The 27,923-nt window shown below is 42.8% G+C and overlaps 1 protein-coding gene across 2 annotated transcripts in view; it reads right to left on the minus strand.

Annotated features, from left to right (window-relative positions):
• Positions 1–27,923, minus strand: part of TLE1 (TLE family member 1, transcriptional corepressor) — a 153,477-nt gene that overhangs the window by 40,736 nt on the left and 84,818 nt on the right. For both annotated transcript variants that reach the window (XM_060235392.1, XM_060235393.1), the window contains exons 9-13: positions 20,301–20,417; positions 17,721–17,774; positions 16,405–16,557; positions 15,270–15,414; positions 12,736–12,926 (exon numbers count right to left, since the gene is read on the minus strand). In XM_060235392.1, coding sequence (XP_060091375.1) covers positions 12,736–12,926; positions 15,270–15,414; positions 16,405–16,557; positions 17,721–17,774; positions 20,301–20,417 — 660 coding nt within the window. The remainder of the gene's footprint in view (positions 1–12,735; positions 12,927–15,269; positions 15,415–16,404; positions 16,558–17,720; positions 17,775–20,300; positions 20,418–27,923) is intronic.

A 27,923-nucleotide genomic window follows, 5' to 3' on the forward strand; every position in this document is an offset into this window, starting at 1 on the left:
TGTCATCTGCAAACTTGGCCACTTCACTGCTTACTTCCAACTCCAGATTATTTATGAACAAGTTAAAGAGCATGGGACCCAGTGCTTAACCCTGTGGCACCCCACTGCTTACCATCCTCCACTGCAAAGACTGCCCATTTATACTCACTCTCTGCTTCCTATTAATTAGCCAGTTTTTGATCCACAAGAGGACCTGTCCTTTTACTCCATGACTCTTGAGCTTATTAAGGAGCCTTTGATAAGGAACTTTATCAAAAGCTTTCTGGAAGTCAAGGTAAACAACATCTATTGGGTCTCCTTTGTCCACATGTTTGTTCACCCCCTCAAAGAAATGCAACAGGTTAGTGAGGCAAGATCTTTCCTTACAGAACCCATGCTGAGTCTTCCTCAATAACTTGTGTTCATCAATGTGCCTACTCATTCTGTCCTTGATAATGGTTTCTACCAACTTTCCCGGTATTGAAGTCAGACTGACTGGCCTGTAATTTCCCGGATCTCCTCTGGAACCCTTTTTAAAGATGGGGGTGACGTTTGCTACCTTCCAGTCCTCAGGAATGGAGGCAGATTTCAATGAAAGATTACATTTTTTTGTCAGAAGATCCACAAGTTCAACTTTGAGTTATTCCAGAACTCTTGGATATATGCTATCCGGACCTGGTGACTTATTAGTTTTTAATTCGTCTATCAGTTGTGGAACCTCCTCTCTTGTCACCTCAGTCTGACTCAGGTCTTTCAAAAACCCCTCCAAAATAAGTGGTTCTGGAGCAGGCACACACTTCTAATCTTCCACTGTGAAGACGGAGGCAAAAAATGCATTCAGCTTCTCAGCCATTTCCCTATGCTCATTCAGTAATCCTTTTATCCCTTGGTCATCCAAGGGCCCCTGGCCCCTGCCTCCCTGGCTGGTTTCCTGCTTCTAATATATTTGAAGAAATTTTTATTATTGGTCTTTATGTTTTTTGCAATATGCTTCTCATAGTCCCTTTTTGCCTGCCTGATTACAGTCTTGCATTTGATTTGCCACAGCCTGTGTTCCCTTTTATTAATCTCACTGGGACTAGCTTTCCACTGCTTAAATGAGTCCTTCTTACCTTTTACAGCTTCCATTACTTTGTTTGTTAACCATGCAGGCCTTTTCTTATACCTGTTTGTGCCTTTCCTAACTTGTGGTATATATTTTATCTGAGCTTCTAGGATTGTAGTTTTAAATAGCCTCCAAACTGTATTTATCTTTCCTTTCAGTTTCCTCTTCACATGCCTCCTCATCTCAGAGAATTTACCCCTTTTAAAGTTAAACGTGGTTGTGCTTGTCTTTTGGGACAACTCCTTATTTATACAAATGCTGAAATCAGTAACATTATTGTCACTGCTCCCAAGTGGTTCGATCACTTTTACATCTCTCACCCAGTCTTGGGCATTACTTAGGACCAAATCCAGGATCGCCCTACCCCTGGTAGGTTCTGTGACCATCTGCTCCACAGCACCGTCATTTAGAGCATCTAGAAACTCAATCTCTTTCTCTCGACCAGAACACATATTAACCCAATCAATCTGCGGGTGGTTAAAATAACCTATTATGACACAATTTTTACGTTTAGCCACTATCTTTTATCCCTCCATCATATTATAATCATTCTCTATCTTTTGATTTGGTGGACGATAACGAACTCCCATAGATAAATTTCCTTTTGGGCCCTCTGTTTCAACCCAAAGCATTTCTAGAAGGGAATCTAATTATCTGACCTCAGTCTTACTGGACTGTTTACCCTCTCTGACATACAGAGCCATTCCACCTCCAACCCTTCCCTCCCTATCCTTCTGATATAACTTATATCCAGGAATCACCGTGTCCCACTGATTCTCCTCATTCCACCAAGTTTCTGAAATTCCCATAATGTCTATGTTTTCTCCCAACACTAAACATTCCAAGTCACCAATTTTACTTCAAACATTTCTAGCATTTGAATACAAACATATATAATTTCCCAGGCAAGCTAGGCCCGCAACCTTCCTCCTGCCCCCTCGAGACTTTGGCAGACAGTCCATACTGTTGTCACCATCTCAGTGAACAACTCTGATCCATTACCTGGTAGAAAAATAACAGCTAACCCTTAATCTCTTTGAGATGAGTCCTCCTGAACCAGAGACATTTCATCTCCTGTTGGCTTTCCCTCAAGATTTAGTTTAAAAACTGCTCTGTCACCTTTTTGATTTTAAGCGCCAGCAGCCTGATTCCATCTGGGGACCGTCTTTTTTGTATAGCTCCCGCTTGTTCCAGAAAGCATCCCAGTGCCTAACAAACTTAAACTCTTCCTCCTTACACCATCGTCTCATCTACATATTGAGACTTCTAATTTGTGCCTGTCTCTCCAGCCCTGCACGTGGAACAGGTAGCACTTCTGAGAAGGCTACCTTGGAGGTCCTAGCCTTAAGTCTCCCACCTAGCAGCCTAAATTTTTCCTCCAGGACCTCACGACTGCATTTCCCCACATTGTTGGTGCCAACATGCACCATGACCACTGGCTCCTCCCCAGCACTGTCTATCAGCCTATCTACTACATGTGTAATGTCCGCTACCTTCGCACCAGGCAGGCAGGTCACCATACGGTCAGCATGAGGTTTTGCCACCCAGCTGTCTACTTGCCTAAGGATCGAATCACCAACTACCAAGATCCCCCCTCTTTCCCTGCCCAGGGATGGTTCCTTGGCGCAAAAGGATACCCGCTCACCAACTGAAGAAGAGGTCCCTTCTGAGGGAGCATTCCCCTTATCCTCAGCACGGTGCCGTGTTCCCTCTTGACCCTCATGCTCCCTGGCAGCAACAGGGCTGCCAAGTTCAGAGTGGGGCTCATCTAATACATCCCCGAGAGCCTTCTCCGAGTGCTTAACTGACTGTCTCTGCTTCTCCAGGTCAGTCACCTCAACCTCAAGGGTACGAACTCGTTCCATGAAAACCAGGAGCTCCTTGCATCGAGAACACACCCAAGACTTCTGTCCTGTGGGCAGATAGTCATACATGTGACACTCAGTGCAAAACACTGGAAAGCCCCCACCTCCCTGCTGGCATTCTACCTTCATGATAGCTTTTTTCAAAAATATACAATCCCCTTTTAAATCCTGTTTGTTTATACAGTCCCCTTTTAAATCCTGTTGACCTTCTGGAGGGTTAACTTACCTTATTGGGAGCACAAGGAAATTAGGGATCTGGGTTCCTGGTCCTTACAGAGCCCCCTGGCCAAGAGCCCTTTAGCTCTCGCCCTTCGGCTCGCACCAAAGGCTCGCACCTCTGGCAAGGCGCAGCTTAATAATGCAAAGAGGGTGGGGAACACAGCCACTCCTAATCAATCAGCAACAATCACCTTCAATCACCTTCACCTTCAGCCCACTCAAACCAAACAGACAGCAGTTCCCCAGCAACCACAAACTCAGAATTTTCAGCAGTCACACAAACTCAGAAACTCTCAGCCATTTCCCCAGCTGCTTAGCCAAACCTCACCCTTATATCACTTATTCTCTGCTCTCTCTCAGAGCTCTTTGAAATGTCTTTCAGGTCCAAGGTCGCCATCCAGTCTCCTTGGCAGATAAGGGGAAGGATTGTCTGTAGAGTGGACATCTGAAATTTCTGATACACGATAAACTTGTTTAAATTTCAGAGGTCCATAACTGGTCTCAGTCCACCATCCCGTTTGGGAACCAGAAAATAATGAGAATAGAACCCCGCCCCCCCCCCCCCCATCCTGACTGCTGAGGGGACCGGTTCTATGGCTTGTTGGACTGGATGGGCCATTGGCCTGATTCAGCATGGCTTCTCTTATGTTCCCCGATAAGGAGATCTACTCTCACTCTGTGATGCACGAGGTCTCCAGGATTGGTCAGGGGAATATTCCTGATAAGGTCTCTTAAGCCAGGGCTTATGCCACTGCTTAGACTTTCCAGCCTGAGAAGAGGCAGGTACGCCGAGATTCCGTGAGGTTTTAATACTTTTGTCCATTTCCTGTAGGGTGGCCAGACCGTCCCGGTCACCCGGGAATGTCCCACTTCTGGGTCCTAATTCCCGCCTCCCGACCTGCCTATACCGGGACCATTACAAGTCCCGGTTTAGCCAGCGAGAGGAGCCGGGCATGGGCGGGGCCAGGAAGCGGGGGGAGGCTGCGCTGCTGCTGCCTCTTCTCCGTAGCTGCTCCTCTGAGATGGGCTCAGCCTGAGCCCATCTCGGAGGAGCAGCTGCGGAGAAGCGTGGCAAGCCCCGAATCTGGGTCCTTCTAGGACCCTGAGCAGCAATGCTGGAGGAGCAGGAGCAGGCCGGACTTGCGCCCCGCCCCTCCACTCCCTGCAGGGGCAAAGGCGGCATGCGTGGGCCTGCTTCACTTCTCCGCCCGGCCCCTCTGCTGTGCGGGCGGCAAGGGACATGCTGGGCCGGCCTCGGAGGAGAAGGAGGCGGCCGGAGGAGGAGGAGGCGGCATGGCTGCGGCGGAGGCGCGCTGGCCTTCCGAGCCAAGGACTTGGTAAGTCCGGGGGTGATGCGGAAGGTGGGAGGGGAGCTGTGCTGCGCTGGTAGCCGAGGGAGAGGCCCTCCTCGCCTTCCCTGCTGGCCCTAGGCTTCCCAACCCCCAACCCCCTTCATCCCCCGGTGGGTCTCCAGAAATCAGGAAGCGGGGTGGGGGTGGGGGCTGGAGGGGGGGAGAACATACCTGTAGGTGTAGCAGTTTGTAAAATGCCTGCCCCTTTAAGGCTGGCCTGGGCAGGAAGGAGGAAACAGGAAGGGCTTCGGAGAACGGCCCCTCCCTTTCTTTGCTTTCGTTTTCACAGCAGGCAGAGGGAAGAAGACCAAGTGCGGTAGGTGTTTGTGTGTGTGAGAGAGAGGGAGGGGGCCCGGGGCAAGGAGGGGTGATTCCTTGGTATGGAGGCCCTTCCCCCCCTTTAGAAAGCGTGTGTGTGTGGGGGGGGGAGGGAAATGTCTACTAGGCACTCTATTATTCCCTATGGAGAACAATTCCCATAGGGAATAATGGGGGATTGATCCGTGGGTATTGGGGGCTCTGGGGGGGCTATTTTTTGAGGTAGAGGCACCAAATTTTTAGTATAGCATCTAGTGCCTCTCCCCAAAATACCCCCCAAGTTTCAAAACGATTGGACCAGAGGGTCCAATTCTATGAGCCCCAAAAATGGTGCCCCTATCCTTAATTATTTCCTATGGAAGAAAGGCATTTTAAAAGGTGAGCTGTCCCTTTAAATGTGATGGCCAGAACTCCCTTGGAGTTCAGTTATGCTTGTCACATCCTTGTTCTTGGCTCCACCCCCAATGTCTCCTGGTTCCACCCCCAAAGTCTCCTGGCTCTGCCCCCAAAGTCCCCAGATTTTTCTTCAATTGGACTTGGCAACCCTAGCTGGCCCGGCCTCCACAGGGTTTAAACTGGCACTGATATGAACTTTGGAACTGTACTCAGATCAGCTATGATGCCTAGAAACTACCTCTGTGTGCTTGCTGTGTAATAGCACTCAGGATAGTCCTCTTCAAGCTTCAACATCCAAATTTCCAGGAATTTCCAACCCAGAGTTGGTAACCCTAGCTCTATCACAGATTTAGGAGGTCTTTGATTGCTGATTTAGGAGGTCTTTGATTGCTGGGGAGGGGGTCAGTAGTAGGAAGTACCCATACAGGGAGCACATACATTGAAGGTGGAGGTATTGTGACTCAATTCACACCCTACATTTTTTATAAACATGGCACTTAGGTATGCATTTTGCAGGGACAAATGTAGTCATATTCTAATATGTTAAATGTGCCTATTTGCAGTGTTTGGTTTAGCATTCCTTGTTAACTGAACTTTCCAGCACTTATGGTAGATGCATTTCTCTGATGCATAAAATACATATATGTTAGACAATAATTTACATGGAATTTCCATCTCATTATAAAACATTGGGTGTAATTTTGCATAACTAAAGGTAATGGATTGGGCATGCAATAAAAATCCCAGTTTTATTTGATCATTACTTAAGTCCTTTCTTTCATATTTGCATAGTGGCATGATAAGAGTTATAATTTGCTTTGTTTTAATTTAGTGTCAATAAAATTGATTCAGACATCTGTTTCCAAAACAGAAAAAAGTGTTGTTTTTCCAACATGAATTTTTAAAGTAAAAGATTGCCTGCTTCTTTTAAATTTTGCCCCAGAGGTTTTACTTTAAGAGCATATTCCTACAGCTGCAAACCTGGTAGAAATTTGCAAAGTCCCATCCACTCCAATTATCTAATTAACATTGACCAGAGTTTTAATATTGCTGCTTGGTAATTCCATTGGCCATTCCATCTAAGAATTGTACACAAATTTTAAGTCAGCAGCCAATATGGTATTCCTGCAGCACAGATTAGTAAAGCTGCAGTACTACAGTCCAAGCCCTCTGTTCACGACCTGAGTTTGATCCTGGCGGAAGCTGGGTTCAAGTAGCCAGCTCAAGGTTGGCTCAGCCTTCCATCCTTCCGAGGTCGGTAAAATGAGTACTTTCTGGGGGGAAAGTGTAGATGACTGGGGAAGGCAGTGGCAAACCACCCCGTAAAAAGTCTGCCATGAAAAACATTGTGATGTGATGTCACCACAGAGTCAGAAATTACTGTTTTGGAGAATTTGTACCAGTATACCATTAACGTACTACAGTAGCAATTTCTGAAGGTGTGTAAAGCGGAACTAAATTTATTGTGCTTGGAGCATGAGTAGATGGAAAAATTCAGTTGAAAAAAGGAGGCAAATAACAAGGAACATGTTCAGATACTTGATAGCTCACTATAGGAGCAAGGGAAGACATGTACTGAAAGTATATATAATACTGAAATCTGTTGGTTATCTTACAGAATGCAACTAATGGACATGTAGTTTTACTACTTGTGATTGTGGCTTTGGAATTACTGTCTAGAAAGCTCCATTAAGTTCTGTATGGTCAGTAACAATAATAAAGTTAAGCACTTTAAAATTAAGCATTGATGCATGCCATTTAAGACCATGCTTAACTATTTAATTGAAGTTAATAGGACTGAAGTGTTTAGCTCTGGCTAGATTGTGCAAATATATCAGTGTCTTTGCAAATGTTAAAATGCTTCCCAGCTATGGATCTCTTGATTAAGGGTATGCAAACCCCCTCCCCCCATATTTCTTGGTTCAGGTCTATAGGATTAAAAAAAATCCAGTATTTCTGAAAAATCCCAGATCCCAGTATCGGTATGGTATTTGGATCCTGGATTCTTCAGAAATCCCAATTTTTTCTGGGTCCAATAGACCCAAGAAGAAAAATATCTGTAGTTTTAAAAAAACCCGCCCTGACTCTGGGGCTTCTCCTTGCAGCATGGTTTAAATTGTGCTTAAAGAAAAACTGGCCCCAGGATCTGCTTGTGGCAAGGAAGGAGATCACTCCTTGCTGCACACTGACTTGGCTGGGAGTGCTTCTCCTGGAGAAGCTATCGCCAGGATCCTTCCTTCCTTCCTTCCTTCCTTCCTTCCTTCCTTCCTTCCTTCCTTCCTTCCTTCCTTCCGTGGCTCTCAAATATCCGATGTTCATGTCTTGCGGCTCTCAAACATCTGACCTTTATTCTGTGTTGCTCTTTTGTTAAGCAACTCTGGCCACCCCTGGAGTAGACAATACTGACTTTGGTGGACCCAAGCACTGATTCAGTGTAAGGGAGCTTTGTGTTTGTGTCTTCTGGTGCTTTCAGACATACCACCCAAATCCTTTCAGCAAAGGCCAGATAGGAGTTATGGGCAGTGTTTGCCTGCAGTGCAATTTTGTTCTCAAATCCTGTATTTACTTCATCAGTATATGGGATAAGGCACTTTCTCAACTGTGCTGCATAATGCAGCCTATTTATTTTGTCCTGTTTGCTCTGTTGGCTCTATCTGTGCCACCTTCATCACTTTCGGGGTGTGGATCCCCCAGTGGGGTGGTCTCCCGACTCCCTCCGCCGGCTGTTTCTGATAGCCCTGCGCCCCCTCTTTCATTTGATATGTGTCCCGTGCGGATGCCACCCTCCCGCCGGGAGATGCCGCAAAATGAGCCCCCTTGAGGCTTATGGCGGCAGGGCTTGGGGGAAGCGAGCTAGACTGCTGTTCTTTTGAGGGGTCATAGAGTGTTTCGAGCCCGTCCCTGTGGCATCGGTCCCATCGTTGTGGGGCCCAGGGGGCCGGCGCAGCGGCATGCTGAAGCAGCCTGTCGGTCACTTCCGGGTTCCTGTCCTGCATCTCGACCTGTGTTATTAGTGACAGGCTGCTTCGGCGTGCTGCTGCGCCGGCCCCCTGGGTCCCACAACGATGGGACCGATGCCACAGGGACGGGCTCGAAACACTCTATGACCCCTCAAAAGAACAGCAGTCTAGCTCGCTTCCCCCGAGCCCTGCCGCCATAAGCCTCAAGGGGGCTCATTTTGCGGCATCTCCCGGCGGGAGGGTGGTACCCGCACGGGACACATATCAAATGAAAGAGGGGCGCAGGGCTATCAGAAACAGCCGGCGGAGGGAGTCGGGAGCCCACCCCACTGGGGGATCCACACCCCGAAAGTGATGAAGGTGGCGCAGATAGAGCCAACAGAGCAAACAGGACAAAATAAATAGGCTGCATTATGCAGCACAGTTGAGAAAGTGCCTTATCCCATATACTGATGAAGTATATACAGGATTTGAGAGCAAAATTGTTTCCGGCGGTGATATTTGGGGGATTTTTGGGGACGTCACAGGAAGTGCTGTGAAGTCACTTCCTGTTTCCGGCAGTGGCATTTGGGGGAAATGATGTCATTTGGGGGAAGTGATGTCACAGGAAGTGATGTCACTTCCTGCTTCCGGCAGGTGGCGCAGGGGGGGAAATGATGTCACAGGAAGTGATGTCACTTCCTGTTTCCGGCAGGTGGCGCGGGGGGGGGAATGATGTCACAGGAAGTGATGCCACTTCCTTTTCCCGGCGGTGGCATGACATCACCGGAAGTGACGTCACTTCCTGTTTCCGGCGGCGCACGCGCTTCGCGCGCGCACCCCTACCTTCCCCCTCCCCAAGGTGTCCCTGGCTGGCCTTCAGACATTATGGCCACCCTAATTTCCTGTAAAACACTATCGGTAGTGGAACTAAATAGACCTTCGCCCTCAAAGGGAAGGTCTTCCACATAAGCTCTAGTGTCAGGCTGAAGGGCTGTCGAACGCAACCAGGAGTGACGGAGTAACGAAATGGCAGAAGTTAGAGTCTTAGCAGAGATGTTCACCATATGTTTTAATGTGGCCAACTGTTGTTTAGCCACAGCAAATCCCTCCCTTTGCAGCGTCTTTACGAAAGACCGCTTATCCTCACTCAGAGAGGACAATAAAGGTGTGAGTTGTTCCCAAATCGAGTACTGGTAACGTGCCATGCAGACAGCATAATTAGAGGTTTTTACTCACAAGGCCCCTGCAGAGTAAAAACGTCTGCCAGCATTGTCGATCATTTTACCCTTTTTATCAGGAGGGGTAGAGTGAGTCTTGTGAGCTTTCAAAGACGAAGATACCACCACCCAATTAGGCTTGGGGTGGTTGAAAAAAACTCAGCACCAGCTTCTTGGACACGATACATGTGGTCTAAACATTGCAAAGAGATCGGTGTAGATGCCGGCTTTGCCCATGGTTCCTTCACTGCTTGCAGAATGACCTTGGTACCTGGGAGAGCCACAGCTGTTGACGTGTCCTGCTGCATGATGTCAAAAACAGTATCATTGATGACCGGTTGTGGCTGCACCATGGAGAGCGAGAGAGATTGTGCCATACGCTTCACTAGGATCCCATACAACTTGAGATCCTCTGAGGGAGATATTGGAAGGTCATCTGCAATGTGAAAGTCCGGAGAAGGTTCAGCCTATGCCTTGTCCAGATCATCGGTACTGACTGTGGAATCTATTGAAGACTCCTCTCTCATCTTAGAGCGTTCCAATAGCTGCAGAGTCAAGGCATGCTCGGGTGGGCAAATCAATGCCAACAGGTGAATTTGTGAGTCCCCAGACCTCTCCTTATGCCTTTCCGGGGGAATCGCTATTGATGATGAGGATATATGATGGACTGGCAAATGATGAGAGACCCTCGAGAAGTGGGAAACTTCCGAGCCAGTCCCAGTCCAGTGGATCTTGGGGGAAGGGGTACCACAGGTATGGCGAAGGATATGGATAAGCTCCAAATGAGCAAGGCCACTGACACTGGTCCCACACCTGTGGAGAGAGGCACTTGACTCAATCTCTCTACTCTGAAGATGTCCCGTGCTGGAACGAAGTGGTGCTAGGGGGTTGGTCGGCACCAAAACCTCAGTCTCCGACACCGAACCACTGGCACAAACCAGACCAATGGGAAAGAGTTTGCTGGGTCAAGTTGATCTTCTGCTCCAACCCCAAAAGATGGGTTGGTTGTGACCCAAGCCTGCCCAACACCAATGGACTTCTTCAGCAGCTGGGTGACACAAGGATTTTCTGTGGTGGAGCAGTTTGTGCCAATGCCAAGTCTCTAGAAGCATCCCTATAAGGAGAAGGAGTGTGGGAAAGTCTATCCTGCTTCTTGCGCTTGTCCTTCGATTTATGCTTCTTCAGGAGGGACGACCAGGACCCCAAGTCGTCTCAATGCTTCTTTGTCGGGGTAGACTCCATCGATACTTCAGAGGGTCGCTTTGTAGGCTGATCCTGATCAGTCAGCATAACAGCCGACACTTGAGACAACAGGCCCATTGAGGCTGAGGCTGTGGATTGGGTTGCATCACCCATTGATTTCGAAGGGCCCGATGCCATTTTAGGCGGTAGAAGAGCCGATTCAGCTAAAGCTGCCGATAGCCTGGCCGCTCGATTTTTCGTTTGTTTGGAAGATTTCAAGCAATGTGGACACGAGTCAACACAGTGTCCCTCACCCAGGCACAACAAGCAGAGGGAGTGTCTGTTTGGGGGAGCAATCTTACTTTCGCACTTCAGGCACTGCTTAAAGAACCCCCAACGTTTTTCCATAGGCAGTGGGAACGGTGACAAGGGAGAGGGAAAAAATGCCCCGAAGGGCAAAGTCCAACTAAAAGTCCTTTTTAAAAAAAAAAAAAACAAGAATGGAGAACTAAAAAAATCAACAGGCAAGAAGAGGAAAAACCGAGAAGAAATGGTAAGTACCGACCGGAGCACTGAAGAAAGATCCTTTCAACGCGGCGCTCAAGAAGGAACTGGTGAGATTCTCGTGCCAGCCCTGGTGAACATGCGTGCTGGGGCTCCTGCATATGCTCATTGGGTGCTGAGCACGAAAAATCCCAGGCTTTTTAGGTACCGATTCGGGGATCAGCACGGGCGCTCTATCGCATGAGTGTGAAGCACAGAGACCACGAAGAAGATCCTCCTGCAGTTCAGCAGTCGGCTTTGGTACTTGCACAGGAGTGTGATGTGAGGACTCTGATTTGCACTTCTCCTTGAGATTAGTCTTAAGCTTAGGTCTTTTAGTCAGTAGTTCTGAAAAATACCTCTGAACTCAAGGGGACTACCATTCTAAGTGAACCAGTGGGATCATAGGAAGGAGACCTTGATGATCCCTCCAGAGCCAAATCTGGATTCAGTGGATCTGAAGATTTTAGGGCTTTTATTTTTATTTTATTTATTTTATTATATTTATATCCTGCCCTCTTTGCCAAGACAGGCTTTTCCCCAAAGTGTTGCTTTGAGCTTCGATGCCTGATCATCTCTAGCTTTGGGGGTAAAATGCTGGCAAGCTTTGCAAGCAAATACGTTATGCCTCTTGTCCAAACTGAACAAAGCCTGCGCTCTTCAGTCTGAGTCATCTTGGCATCATAACGGGTGCATTTTTTCAAATCAAAGCACTGAGCCATGATGGTTCAGAGAAAGATCGCCACCAGCCAGAGACGGAGAAGAGAGGGCGAGACAGCCACTCACAAGAACAACAACAAGGGAGCTACCAGCTCAAACCTTCTCCTTCAGCGGCAAGAAAGAAACTAAGGGTGGGGGCAATGGAGCACCAGAACACATGTCCATTTGGGCAGGAATGGTCTCTTCCAATTCCAGTGCTGAGCACCCCCTGGAAGCTTTTGCTTATAAAACCTCTCCATGGCAGGCCTGCTCATGTGCAGTCCCCCTGCAGTACTGTATAGGAGATTGACAATGAAATTGTATTTATAATGAATGTATTTTGTATCTTTAGTTTAATTATGTACAGTTGGTCTATGAGCATTAATAAATGGAATGAAACTAATATCCACAGATCTGATAGTTAAACTGCTCCTCCATTTATACTTATGCTCCCACATTTATGTTTGTAAATTCACACTGTAATTTGCCTTTATTACAGAGCAGAGGATATATATTGACCAACATTCTCTAATTCAAATGCAAATGAATAAATAAAAGCCTCTTGTCTTACAAGATGAACTTAAAGTATTCATTAAATATAGGTACTGACATCTTCACAAGAACAAACATAACCCTGTGAAACAATATGTTGCTTTCAAACTACTTTCTTAATGCAAAATAGCTTTGTGCACTTCAGTGCAGTAAGCAAGGAAGATGCTTACAAAAAAGACAAGACTTACTTCAATATTACACTGGTATCCTTCATTGTCAAGGGGGACAGGTAACTAAAACACTGTTATGTAGCAACATGTAGTGGAGCAGTAAAGCCTCCAGCGACAGTACATATTTGAAGTTTGACAATGCTAAATGAAGTATCCAGGTTTCTCTAAGTGAACCAAGTACACAAAGTAAGCCTACCATAGGAGACCGTCCATAGGCAACCACAGCAGCTGCAGCCGCAGCAGCACTCATCTGCGGGGACATGTTGTGTAGACTGGCATAGGCTGCACCTGGACTGGTCAGCTCTCCATTCATGCCAGCATGAGGTACCATTCCAAATGGTGCAGGATATGGTCCTGGCACAGCCAGTGGTGTTCTCAAGCCAGCAGCTGCAGTTTAATGAGATAATGCATGTATGCTGATCACTAGTTTCTTTGTATCTCTCCACTGAAAGCAAAGAGCATGTCATAATTCCAGATAGACAGTTCTTCTACACAACCCTGTTACACTGTTCCTTACTATTAGCTTAACTGAGAGTCTTTTTAAATACCAGGATTTCAGAAAGTAAGTTTTGAAGTATCAAAAGAAAATATCAATAGATTTAATTGAAATGAAAAGAAAAATAATCCTCCACTAAGCTCACTGTCCAGGGTGTATTAAATATTTATACACCATAGCTTCAGTGCCTACTTGTCCAGAGTTTAATTGGTGACCTTAACATGGAAAACCATTTGGACAGAAGTTTTACCAGTTTTGAACTTTGGGTGGCTTAACAAAAGAAGCTTAACTGGTCTCTTGTCAGTTGTTTGGATTCTATCAGTTGCTTGGCAAAAATCCTGGTCCAAAAATCTATCCTATGTAAAGATAAAACACAATGTATGGACTAATTTATGCTCAATTACACATTCCAAACCTTGTTCTTTTAAAAATGAATGTACAAAATATATACTAGATAACAGATCCAGGCAGGGGAGGAAGTGGGAAGATCCTTCTAGGTAGCTAGGAGCAGCAAAATAAGAACTGGCTGAGGTTGTTCTCCCCTGCTTACAGATCCTGTCAAGTGAATAAGATCTCGCTGAATTTGTTCTTTTCTGCTCACAGGTAAGGCCTTGGTATGCCCCAGGAATGACAACTCTGGCCTGGAAAATTCCTAGATATTTGGGTGTGATACATTTGGATTGGGAGCAGTGTTCCCTCTAAACTGCAGAGTCTTGTGAGCAAAAATTCTACTTTGTGAGCTACTGGTATTAAAGCTGTGAGCTACTGCATAAATAATTGTGCTCTGGGGCTATTTTTCCTGAGCTAAGACAAAAATGTGTGAGCCAGAGGCTAAAAATCTGTGAGCTAACTCATGCTAACTCAGCTTAGAGGGAACACTAATTGGGAGCTTGGTGAGGGATTTCTATTATAATACTATAGAGTCTGCCCCCTGAAGCTGCCATTTTCTCCAGGGTAACTGATCCACATAGTCTGGAGATCAGTTGCAATTCCAGGAACCCTCATATGTTCATACTGAAATATGCAGAGGAAGCAGCTGGATCACTGAATATATGTGTTTTTAAAACCCTCTGTAAAAATGAGAATAAGATAATTACATGCCCTCTACCTTTCTTAATAATAAACTTGTTGGATCACACCAAACATTTCTGTAATCCACTGGCCAGCTAAAGGCCTTTGCAAATCCAATCAGCAGGGAATACAGGCAACAGCCACCCCAAACAGTCCCCCCCCCACAAAAAAACCCCTAGCATTCAAGATTATGTTGCCACCGAACATGGGGGTTCTATTTGGTCATTATAGGTAATGGCCACTCAGGGTTGAGAAGAAATGAATCAGGAAAGGGAGAGCACACAGAAGAATTAGATGGTGATGGGAAGGGAAGAGAAATGAAGGCCCACCAGGTTGGCTGATTAGTTTAGGAACAACTGTTTTCCTCAGCCTTGTAGTTAAAATGTTTCCAGTTCAGGAGAGTTTTCTTTAAAAATCACTACTTTAAAAAGGCAGCAAACCGCACCAGCCAGGAAGAGCATATGCCTATTTGCTCTGCTCTGCCTTGCCTGTGCCGTGACTGCAGTGCTGAATTTCACTAAAATACACCCATTTGATACAGGATGATTCTAGCTTCACTGGACCTTCAAGCTGACTTGAACCCCAGGAATTTTGTATCCCCAGCAGCTCTGTGATTGACATGTTAAAATTCTGCTTCTCTTGTTATATATTGTAACAGCATGTATATTACTGAGGAATTTAAATATCGTTTGCCAGCCTGTACTGATGCATATTATGACAAATTTAAAATAAAAGTTTAAAACAATAACCAGGCTACATTCCAGAGTGACTGTGTAAATGAGAACTATCTGCCTAGTTCTCCCTTACTGCTTCCCTTAGTCCTTATGCATGTTGCTTAATGATTTATGTACTGTGTTTGTGTGTGTGTGTCCTGAGTGTCATTCTGCATTTATCATGATGTACAGTTCAATAAAAATATGCTGCCTCAGTCTCAAATGTGGCATAATAGGAGGAGGAACAAGTTGCACTCTGAAAAAAGATCAGAAACTACACTGTTTTTATTCCAATTGGTACTGTTTGGGAAGGTAACAGAGCAAACAGATCAGAGAAAAACAAGTATAAAATATGATAGTTAAAAACAGGAAATTTTAACACATGAAATCTTCTGAATAGAGAAGCTGAGAACGACAAAGAGTGCAAAATATTAACAAAAGGTGTATTACCAGCTTGATTGACCAGAGGGTCCATTGTTGGAGGTTTGCCAAGACCTGCACGAAGTCCTGGCGTAGCGCTTGTTCCTGGGGTCGGCACATCGCTTCGTGGAGTTGGTGTGCTGGACTTCAGAACAGGTGTGCTGGCTTTTTCATGCTAGAAGCAAATTATTTATGTATTATTTTTTAAAGTATGCTGCTCCCAGAGATCCCTACCCAAGGAAGCTTTCAAAATAAAGCATAACACATAATTGCTATATTTAAAATAAACTATAATACATAATTTATCACAAACACAAATGGACTGCAGGGTACTGAAAGTCTCCTCCCTTGCTCAAGTTTCAGAAAATTCAAGTAAAGTTTACAGAGTTTACCTTAAAGCAGGGCTTTATAAATACCAGGTGCCAGGTCAACATGGTGCCCAGAAATGCCATTGTAGTGTCATTTATTTTCAGCAGTTATTTTATTGTAGTGACTTGTTGGAGTCTTCAATAGTATGGAGCTTATTTATAATTTCACATCAAAATGTTTTGTTGTATTACATAAAAATGCATGTGCATGAAGTTCTTGTTATTGCTTCTTTATATGTTTAACTTTACACCATTCAGTGGAGACAGATGAATTACTGTAATAACATCATTTGTTTTCCTTACTATTCAATAAAAATCTTGCTCTATGCAACTTACATTTCAAACACACACGAACCACATATAAAAATCTTAAAAATACAATCAGAGATCCATGAGAAATTCATGAGGGTATTCCCTCACTGATCCTTGCTTTCTTCTCTAGTTTCTGAGTTGTTTGGGCTAGAAGGGAACCCATGGCTGGCTGTAGACTTTAATAGAAGAAATCATTTTAATGGAGGGAAAAAGCTGTTTAAACACCTTCTTCAAGCAGTGAATTTACCCAGAAGGCATTTAAAGGGATTGCAATCCCTTTAAATGCCCTTTAACTTTGATTATCTGGCAGTTTCAAGAAACCCTGAATATTTTTGGGATTTGGGGGGCTTGGCCATCTTGGATAGCTGAAAAAAAAAAACCCCAAATCGTATTTTTCAATATATTTTTTTGCTCAGATATAGCCAAAGGCCCACCCCCTAGTTCACACACCTGAATAATCATCAATGTGTTCAGAAAATGCTTACCAAACCTATTTCTTTGGATTTCATGGAAGCAGAACTTCCTGATGAAGCTGTGGATGCAGGACTGCTAGAAGCATCCTTCTTCAGTAGGCGACTTTTATCTATGCCATTCTCACGAGGTGAATGAGCAGGACTTGCTCTTGGAGATGAAGGGTCCTGAGTGGATTGAAGAGAGACAACAGCAAAACTATTACTGACCTATATGAAGTATTGTTGTACAAGAATAAAAAATTATCAGTAATTTAAGGTGCACTAATGTAAATACTGGAATTTTTCATAATTTGTTCATTTCATTCAAGCTTAGCTACAACATTTATCACTTCTCAGCCTTATGGCTAAGATCAAATGTAGTAGATATGTCATTTATATGCAGCCCAGTGGATAAAGATAAAATATCCTTAGATTGCATAGTAATTTGAGTAATGTAGAGGCAATAAAACTGGATTTCAGATTAATTTTCTCAATTAATCTAAACACTGCCTATATTAGGAACTAACAAATTGAACTTGATGACAAAACAACAGTAACAATAGGATACTGCCTCCTACCATTCATAACTTTCAGTTTCAGATTCAGATTGTTTATTGTTATGGTACATAACCAATAAAAACAATTTAAGAAGCCAATCCATTTAAATCCAATGTACAAAGTACTTGAACATTTAGGGTTGTTGTATTAGCACAAAAATATTCAAAAAAGGCTTTGCAAAACTTTAAAATATTCAAAAAAGATAAAAATGGTCTATCAGTTTTCAAATGGTTAAACATTACAGTAATCCATTATAGTAATCACTGCTGTCAGAAGTGCCCCAAATGAACCCAGCTTTCCAGCATCATGGAGCCATATACCCCCATTTTTTCCTGAAATATTCTCAACTTACACAAAGCCCATTAATCAAAGGCAGTTCAAGGAATGTAAGTGGATGACACCTCAGCACTACTGGTTCACCCCTCCCCTTAAAACCTTATATATTTTTGTTCTTCCTTCCCTTCATTGGCTAGCCTAGGTTATCACTTTTAACAAAGCAAATAACTGGTATGTTGTGGTAGAAGTATAGTAATTTATATATCTGTGGTGTGCAAAAAAAAATCCTCACACCCTTGCCCAGCTCCTCCAGTCCAAAGTAACAGGTACCCAGTAGGTTAAGTTAGTCTAACACAGGTATTCAACAGGAGACTGACAGTGGTATCCAGTGGGCTTCAACGGGAGTAAATAAGATTGAACTGGCAATAACCCACAGCTTTTGGGGATATAGCTAAGAGCCATAACAGTAGAGTCTTCTTGCTCCAATTAAACCAATACAAATACAAAGCAATTACCTCATTGGATACATCAACAACTAAGTTGTCATCACTTTTGTCACCGTCACTGTCCTAGATTAAACACAATGGTCAGTGCTATCAATAAGCTATTTATTGTATTTTAAAACACACATAAACAAATTAAGAGAAAAGGATTTTGAGTATTTACATCTGAGAATACATTTTCTTTGTCATTGCTAAAAACAAGAGTTGATCTTGCCACATAATATGTTGAAATATCAAAAACATAAATGTATTTGCAATTATTTAAAATCCAGTTTCTCTTCAACAGTTCTACTAATATAATTAATGGAACTGCTTTGGAAAAGCATTCTAGAAAATAATTATGTATATAGATAGATGCTGGACCTTACACGCAAAGTCATTCATGCAAGACATACAGAAACTTACAGCTTTCCTTGTTACAATCTAAAAATCTGAGAAGTTAACAACAGTAGGTGCAGTTGAAAACCTTTGAAAAATTACTTTGTTTCTGAAAGCAAGATGGAGATAGTCAGAATGTATTCACTCCCTGGAATATTCATTCATTCATTCATCCATCCATCCATTTATTTACCCCAGCCTTCTCAACAGCTTACAACATCACTCTCCCTTCCTCCATTTCATCCTCAATACAGCTTTGTGAGATAGGTGAGGATAGGAGAGAATGACTGGGCGAAGATCACTAGAAAATATTCATGGTAAAGCAGGGACTGGAACTCGTTTTGCCAGCTTCTAGTCTGATATTCAAACTGCTACACTACTTGAGAGTCAGTGTGCTGTAGAGGTTAGGATGTAAAGACTAGAGTCCTTTCTACACTGCCCCGGGATATATGGATGCTATTTTTCTCAGGGTTTTCCTGCAAGGTAAATGAACACAAGTCAAACTCAGAGACAACCCAGTTGGAGGTCCAAGTGTAGAAAGGGCCTTCAATCCCTGAGACTCAGGTTTGAATCCTCACTTTGCCATGGAAGCTCACTGGGTGCCTTGTGCCAGTCACACACTCTCAGTTTAACCTAACTCGTACTGTTGTTGTGAGGATAATATGGAGAAATGGAGAAGGATGTATGTTGCTTTGGGGCCCCAATGGGGAGAAAGGCAGGGTATTAAATGAAGTAAATAAATAAATACATGTGCATGATAATACTGGGTAATGATCTTCAGCTTATGTGCCTCCTTTCTTGCCATTCTCTGTACACAGACCAGAGCAGCCACATGACAGTGTAGAACCCTCATTTGACTGTATCCCCACAAAACAAATTACAATTTAATAATCTGAATAAATCTATAATCTTGAAACCTGAGGCGTTTTCTCATTCAAAATATAATCTTTGTGTAATCAACAAATATAAATGTATGTACCAAGTAGACTAGCAGTTAGTCTAGTTTCTGTAGAAACAGAACATAGGCATACTCCACTGCCCAACAAGACTATCAACCAACAATTCGTATGGCAATCACAATCTGAGATGTTTGACAGAAAATATTCAAGTATTCATTTTACCATAGGAAGTGTTCCATTTCTAAAGATTCATTGTTTCATAAATTAGTAAGAATGAATGGATGCCATTTGCCAGGACAACATTAGTCAAGCTTGGCAGTTTCAAAGTTATAATTAATGTCTTTCAGGTGATTTTTCCCTAGTGATTGCGTCAGAGCATGCACACATGTTTTATTAATATGTAAACCAGGGTGGGGGGCGGACAAAATCACAAATATACATAATAATCCAAATTTTAAAAGTTTTTAAAACCACCACCCAAGCTAAAATTCTTATTTATGTTTCTCATCTCACATGATGGAAGAGAAATTGTAATGACCAATCTAGCATGGTGGAACAAGTAATTCAAGTGATACAACAGAGAGTAACAATGAAGTTGAAGTGCTACAGTGAACTCAAAGGGTAAGAGTTACATTTTGTTGAAATAATTCAGTAGACTACTATGTCCTATTATACACAGTTCTTTGGGGTGTCTCAACAGTTTTCAATGCCTTTTTTCTTAATTATTAATTAGTAAAGGAAATACACTATCTGTCCAAGATGCCTTATCCCAGGGCCTTTTTTGTAGCAGGAACTCCTTTGCATATTAGGCCACACACCCCGTTGTAGCCAATCCTTCAAGAGCTTACAGTAGGCCTTGTAATAACAGTCCTGTAAACTCTTCGAGGATTGGCTACATCAAGGGTGCGTGGTCTAATATGCAAAGGAGTACCTGCAACAAAAAAAGGTCTGCCTTATCCTACTGGTAGTATCAATATGCATGATCTGCTTTATGATATTTAGAACAAGGAAGTCAAAAGTTAGGACATAAAGCTGATTCCTACACAAGAACCTTGGGATTGTTCAGGGCTCCTGTTGGGCTTGCAACTTGGTAGCACTGACGCACGGCACAGTTACATATAGGAACCAGGAGGAGACAGGATAAAGGAGAGATCTGGAATTGTGAAGTACAGTCAAGTGACCCATAAGCATCATAAAAATGGCATGCTTAGTATTCACACTTGCATGTACTAAACATGAAAATTAAAAATGCATAATAATTTCTCCACATACACAATAATCTCAAAATAACAATAATTTCTGACACATTACTTACATAGTGGCTTGAATCCTTATCATCCACTTTCCTTTTTTTCATGTCACTGGAATAGTCAGGGCCATTCCTACGTTTATCTGTGCTCCGCAGGCTGTCCGGAACCAAGAGTGAATTACTCTGCAAAGACAAAAGTAAGGTCAATAAACATGTCTTTTGAGAGTCCCTTTGTACAAATACCAAAGCCAGCATGCTTTGGGGGTTTTAAAGAAGTTTTTTTAAAGAAAACTATTTTTTCATTAATTGACTTGCTAACAGCAACTCAGGCCAGTGTAAACATTTTTTTTTAAATGAACTTAAAAGGCGAAATTCTCAGCATACTTATGAGGCAATGAAACTCACTGAATGCAGTCAGTTACTGCTGAGTAAACATACATAGGCTTAAACTATAAAACATTTAATATAAATTGCAAATTAAAGTCAATTGTTTGAGAAAGATGTATGATACACAACAAACTGGTCTCTGAACTTTGAAAGGTTCAATAAAAATCTATACAAATGACAAATTTTAAAAGTATAATGGTTATGGTTGGGTGGTTATAAGCAGGGGTCATTTTGTAGAAAAATAGGTGGTGAAGCTCATCCAGGGATTGTTGTGCACATACTATTCAATGGAAAAGGAGGTGGAACTCTCAGAAAGGTTCAGGAGCTGCACTCCTGTGAGCTCCCACTGAATCCGAGGCTTGGTTATAAGCATACAAACAACACAGAGAATTTGGTAAACATGGATGAAGCACTAATTTGTGTGCAAATATAAGATACATGCACAATTTTATTTATGAGTACATAAATAAATGCGAACTACAAAACATCATGTTCTAACTTTTAAAAACTGGCTGAGACTTTCAGCCTATGCAGTGTGTTTTAATCATGAACATAACTCTGTCTTAAAGGAAGACCCTATAAAAACAAGTCAACACTCACAAAGTTCAAGAACAAGGAATAATATTTTCCATGACCCATGGGCTACTTTTTAAAGAGTAATGCCGTTGATCCAAAGGCGGAAAGAGGCATTTGAGATTTTTTGGGTCACATGAAAATATGACATGCCAATTTTCTTCTCCCCTCCAGCTAAAGCATTAAACATGTCACAATGGTCTCTTTTAAATTCAGGATTAGCATAATGAAGAAAGCAATTTGTTCAATGGTGTGTTAATGCCATGAACAATGCTGAATGAAGGATGGGATGCAACACTCATGAAAGTTAATATTGCTAACCAAAGAGCTGCCCAATTAAAAAACAACTGAGCCTACAAGCTTTGTAGTAGTTTCTACATATATATTCTGAACTACATATATATTCTGAACTACATATATATTCACAACACATAACAAAAGCAATATAAAGTTTCTTCATCACTCCGAAATCAGATTTTAAAGCAAGCTTTTATTTCTAACTATTCAGGCTCAAACACACACTAGGAATCTTATAAAAAGCATAGAGCATAATGAAATCTAGTACAAAGCGGTTTGCAATCATGTTTTCACTACTGCATTTTGTGTGCAAAGGCAAGTTTTGTCAAATTGCTGAACCAATTAGCTTAATATACAGATGAAGGATCTCTTTATTTTTTAAAAAATGTTAACTTGAATTAAAGAACCTTGAAAAGCTGCAGGAGAGAATTTAGGACCAATATTAAATTTCCTATTTTAAAATAACTTTTTCATATTGATTATACACATTTTACAAGAATTTGACAGCTCAATTTTTAATGGTGTAACTTGAATTGGAAAGAATCTGGTTTCTAGAGATTCTTGGACCAGTAAATCATTCTAATAAGTTTCTAACAACCAATCTTAACAGAGATTTAGAAGCTGGAATACTATGACAACAAATAAGATATTAAAGACCAGAAATGTTTTTAAGAGACTTACTAATTATCAGGCCTCAGATTCAGTGGGAGTTCTGCAAGTTCCACCTCCTTGTCCAGTGAATAGTAAGTGCAGCTGCATAACAATCCCTGGGTGAGCTCCTATTTTTCTACAAAACCGCCCCTGCTCATTATTGCCTATCCCAACTAAGAAACAGTCCAAATACATGCATTTTAATAGCTCGTTCTGTCCTCACTCTGACTCTAACACACTCAGCCTCTCTAAGATATCCTGTTCAATTAAATTACTATACCAGTTCTCCTTTAGTCTCAGTTTTCCCCTGAAGTGCCATTTTTATTGCTTCCCTTAGATTCCAGTTCATGCTTCACCTATTCCACAAAGCCTCTGGATTTATCTTGTAGTCCCCCTCACAAACTAAAATCAAGCTAAACATGTGTAGTTGCATTTGTTTGCATTTACTTCTTATTACAAGTTCCCTACTGGTGTCTTCTTCCTCAGCAAGTTTGTGCAAACTCCTTGCAACAGGGATTTGCTTTTTGTTTGTATTACTCAGCACAGTATCATGAACCCCAAAGGTACTATATAAGCAACTACTGAAACATGCACATTGGACTTTGATTCACAGCAAGCAATCCCCCATATCCTAAGATTTATGTGCTATACAATGCAGTACACTAAGAAGAATGTTGGTAATTAAAACATCTTTAGAAAGTAGTCTTCTGACTAAAAGCGTATAAATAAGACAATGCAAAAAGCAATCCTGACTAGAGAGAAAATGAGAAAGATTTTGCTGGCAGAAGCCGATGGCAGCCAACTAACATCCAGGATCAGCTTTCTCCTCTCCACAGGTCTAACCCCCACCAAACATGTAGCTAGGAAATTTTAAGAGAGGAACTGGGGAAAGTGGTGGGGGGCTAAGGGGTCTCAAATGATGCCACAAAAAAATCCTGGCTGCCTGGCTGGCGTTGTTTTCGCCTGGGAGTTGCCAGAGTGGGCCTTGAAAAATGAAACTGGACTAGCCCCCACCAGATGCTCTTTGCTAGAGCAGGAAATTTTTCAGTTTCCTTTCCTTCTCTTCCTACTCAATGCCTCTCCCCCAGCCCTTCTGAAGAACTACAACTAACACCATGCACAGTGCTGCAGAGCTTCCATGTCCTTCTAGTCTTCTACATTGGCAGGCAGGGCTGTCCTCTTTGTGGGAAACTACAATTCCCATGAAGCCTCACAGCATGGCCAGGGCTTTTAAAGTTGCCTTAGTTCCTTCTGCTGAATAGGTAACAGCTGATTAAGAGGCAGACAATGACTGCAGTCAGTGCTGCTGATGCGGGAGCAAAGGCAGGTGAACTGGGAGATGAGTCAAGGGTGAGGCTAGGCAGGCAGGCAGGCAGGCCTTGGTCTGGCTGATTGGCAAGTGGCTCGGGGCCGCTGGCAGAGTGGCGGGAGTAAGGTTGCTAATCCCCAAGTGGGGGCAGGGGATCCCCCGGTTTGGAGGCCCTCCCCCCGCTTCAGGGTCATCAGAAAGTGAGGGGAGGGGAGGGAAATGTCTGCTGGGGACTGTTATTCCCTATGGAGATTTATTCCCATAGAAAATCATGGATAATTGATCCGCGGGTATCTGGGGGGGGCTGTTTTTTGGGGTAGAGGCACCAAATTTTCAGTATAGCATCTAGTGCCTCTCCTCAAAATACCCCCCAAGTTTCAAAAAGATTGGACCACGAAGTCCAATTCTATGAACCTCAAAAGAAGGTGCACCTATCCTTCATTATTTCCTATGGAAGGAAGGAATTGAAAAGGTGTGCCTTAAATGTGATGGCCAGAACTCCTTTTGGAGTTCAATTATGCTTGATCTTGGCTCCACCCCTAATGTCTCCTAGCTCCACCCCCAAAGTCCCCAGATATTTCTTGAACTGGACTTGGCAACCCTAGGCGGGAGCAAGGCAATTTCCAGGGCACCCAGCAGCAGAAAATGAAAGGATGCACAGCAGGATGTGTGAGATGGTGAGTGGCTCATCCTCTGGGGGAGGGCAGGAGAGAGCCACAGCCAGGCTCTAGGGGACCCACCCACCAGCGAAAGTCAGGGGTGGTAAGTGGGAGAGCCAGGGCCCTGACCTTGGTGTTTACATGGTGGGGTTGGGGGATCCTGTTGGCCCCACAATGGGTACAGGCCTGACCCCCCCCCTCCCCACACACATGGATTTTTTGGCTCTTGAAAATGAGCATGAAGGGAACTAAAGGTAACCAGTCCTGCTGCGTTGTGGGCCCAATAAATATCAGGCTCTTGCAGCATTTTTAAATGGCCCTTGTTGAACTCTGAAATAGCTGTGGCATCCATAGGCTGGATCCATGGAAGTTATAAGATCAAATTGTGTCCACAGTATGGGCAGAGGCATGAACTCTTGGCACGTGATGAAAGGAAAGTGTTAATGGGCTCTTGGCCTGTGACTTACAACCTGCAGTTTGCAAATATGCTTATGTTGTCTTGTTCATTTAAATGGTTTCTGTAATTCTGAACTTCCTGTTAGGCACTTCGAGTTTCTTTGGAGAGAAAAGTGGCATAGGAATGAATAAATAATTTGCTGAAATTTATTTCTTCATTTATACCACACTTTTCACACCAATGGGGACCCAAAGTGTTCTACAGTATTCTCTCCTTTTCCATTTAGTTCTACCTATGTAATCTCTTTAATCCATAATTATTCTTAGAGAACTGAGTTAAATTTCAAAGCAGGCCTCTATGATGATATCAAGAATACATTCAGATGAGAGGTTACTGAAGTAAGTTATCCTTCATGCTGTTCACTGAATGCTTCCTGCTGACTCTGGAACTATCCGAAGTGTTGGAACAGATGGCACCATGTTCACACAGCTGGACTAGAGAATTGTCTCAGGATTCTGTGCTCCTTCCACTCTCCTTTCTGACTTCTTGGCTCATTAGACAAATGCTAAAGTAAAAGGAAGACGGAGGAGGAGAGGAGCTGTTGTCTGAGCAGTTCCCTTTCAGCAATACCAATTGTCAGGGCTTTTTTTGTAGCAGGAACTCCTTTGCATATTAGGCCACACACCCCTGAGGTAGCCAATCCTCTAAGAGCTTACAGGACTCCTAGTACAGGGCCTACTGTAAGCTTCAGGAGGATTGGCTACATCAGGGGTGTGCGGCCTAATATGCAAAGGAGTTCCTGCTACAAAAAAGCCCTGCCTATTAATCAGCCAGAGGCTGATTCATTCATCCTATTTATTGGTTAGTTCTCAATCAGTGTGATTGGCTCCAGCGGAGGGGTAGAGTTTTGGCCCAATAAATTTATTTAGAGTTCGTACAAGCAGAGCTCTGCTCTGATGCCAAAGTGTCTGGAACAAAGGAATACACATACGAGTTTTATCAGATGTGTGAATTCAGCACCGGGGGAAGAAGCCAGGGCACTAGATTCAGATGTTCTAAAAATGATAAGCAAATGTTCCATAAACAGATCTACATAAATAGGAAAATTATAAATTGGGAGAGAGTACAAAACCAATTATGAATGTAGATTGTCAAGAGGGGGTTGGGGGCTATCCAATGTATTGCACTGAGTGCAACATTTCATGGGTGTGTGCTTTCACATTAACCTTTGGGGGGGGATAGGGAAAGTGCTTTGTTCCATAGAAAGTGTTCCATCCTCATAATCATTTTAGTAGCCCTTTTTTCTCATTTTCCAATGCTATATAATCTTTTCTGAGGTTCAGTGACCAGAACTGTATACAATATTCCAAATGAGGCCACATCACAGATTTATGCAGGGGCATTATGATACTGACTGAATTGTTTTCAACACCATCCTAATAATCCCCAGCATGGCATTCATCTTTTTTTATTGCAGTTGTATACTGAATCAACATTTTCAGTGAGTTATCTACCATGGCTTCTCTCTTCTACTACCAGCTTGGACTCCATCAATAAAGATGCCCCCCCCCTTAGTTAAAAGCCCGGGCAAACAGAAATATTTTGGCCTGGTGACTAACAAAGAATAGAACAGGTATCAGGGAAGACTCAAGGGGGCCATCATTCAAAAGGCAAGGTGCTGGGTGCCACCACCAAAAAGGCCTGTCTTTAGTCACCACCTGCCTCACCTGTGAAGTCACTGACACAAGAGAGCAGGGCTTCAGAAGATTTCCATTGGAGTGCCGGACAAGATGAGAGCTCAGTGTTATCCTTCAAGGCTAGTATGAAGGTTGGTGAAAGTATAGCCCTAAAATCATTAATACTGATGGCAGAATATCTGTTTAAGCAGAACCACTTGCCACTGGTTTAACTTAAGTAGCCTTAATAACCCTTGATAAAAAAACCAACAATGTAAGTGCTTTCTATTGACCAAGGTTTTTAGGTGCTTAGCACTGAAATTTGGGAAAGCACATTTAAAATGCATTCCATCTGGTAATATAACAAGCTGTTTAGTTTCTGATATAAGATCACCATCAGAGTCATCATTTGTGTTAACATGTATGTTGCAATGCTATCATAGTATCTTTGCATCACTGACCTAATTCTACATGTAATTAATACATCAGAAGTAGTTTCAGTTTCAGTAAAAATTATTGCATAAAGCCATTGGCCATTACAATTACAGCAATTTACAAGTTAAAAGCAGTCAAGGACTCTAAAATTAACATATTCAGATTTAGATTATTCACAATCTTAGTTACATACAGCATCCCCATGATTCCATAATCAGGCTCCAATAGTCTAGTTAACAACATCATTTTACTGTCTACTGGATACTGCCTTTGCCCTGATTTTGCTAGCAGCCAAAAAAAAAAAGTGCTAAACATCAGAAGTAAGAGCAAAGGCCTTAACCACTGGAAATATTACATAATCACATATTACTAGGCTGACTTCCAGCAATGGCAAGTGGAAAGATGCCTTGGAAGAAAGCTCCAGTTTTTAATTACGATTTCTTAGTTTTATAAGGTTTTATCTGACTCTTTTAAGACAGCCGACACAACATTTTATAGCATAGCATATTACCAGACCTAGATATAATCTAATGATTGGCAATTTTTTGCAACCACCATGCACTCAAATAGCCACTAAAAGCATGTCTGTTCCCAGCTCATCTCGTGCAGCCACCCATGGGCACAAAACAATATGACCATGAGTGATACAAAATGCATATTTCCAGCCAGATGACAGAAGCCTGACTGAACATGGCAATGATGGCACAAGATGGCTGAGTGACCACAAAAAGAAAGAACTTTTTCACACATTGCAACCTTATCCTTAAGGTAATGAATTCACTGTCATAAGTTCATGATGGCCACTAGCTTTAAAGGAGATTTGACAAATTAACAGTAGAAGGATCAAGCAATGGCTTGAGGTGTGATAGTTAAATGGAGCAACTATAGTCAACCAGCCGTTGAGTGGCAACCCTTCATTCAATGTTCCAGACTTCCTAAGGGCACTGTATTGAGGCTGCCAAATAAGATGAACCTTTGGTGTGCTCTTAACAGGGTTTTCTTATGTTAATTTCAGGTAATCAATTTTAATTTAACCTTGTGATTCCACTTAGTCTGGCAAGTGTTATGGATCAGCATATAATTTTGGTTTCTTCTAGTTGAAGCAGGCATCACTATGATTATTTCTCCCATCATGTGGCATATTAGTTTCGTTTGGAAGGTTTACTGTGTGTATTTGAACCTCAGGAACCTACCTTTTTTCTTCTATTTATTTAAAACATTTCTATTCCACCTTTCCACCCAAATCACGATTTCCAACGCCACAAGTGATATAAACATTAAAACAGCATTTAACATACAAATATA

This window comes from Heteronotia binoei, chromosome 4 (assembly GCF_032191835.1).
Source record: "Heteronotia binoei isolate CCM8104 ecotype False Entrance Well chromosome 4, APGP_CSIRO_Hbin_v1, whole genome shotgun sequence".
In the NCBI taxonomy this organism is placed as follows: Eukaryota; Metazoa; Chordata; class Lepidosauria; order Squamata; family Gekkonidae; genus Heteronotia; species Heteronotia binoei.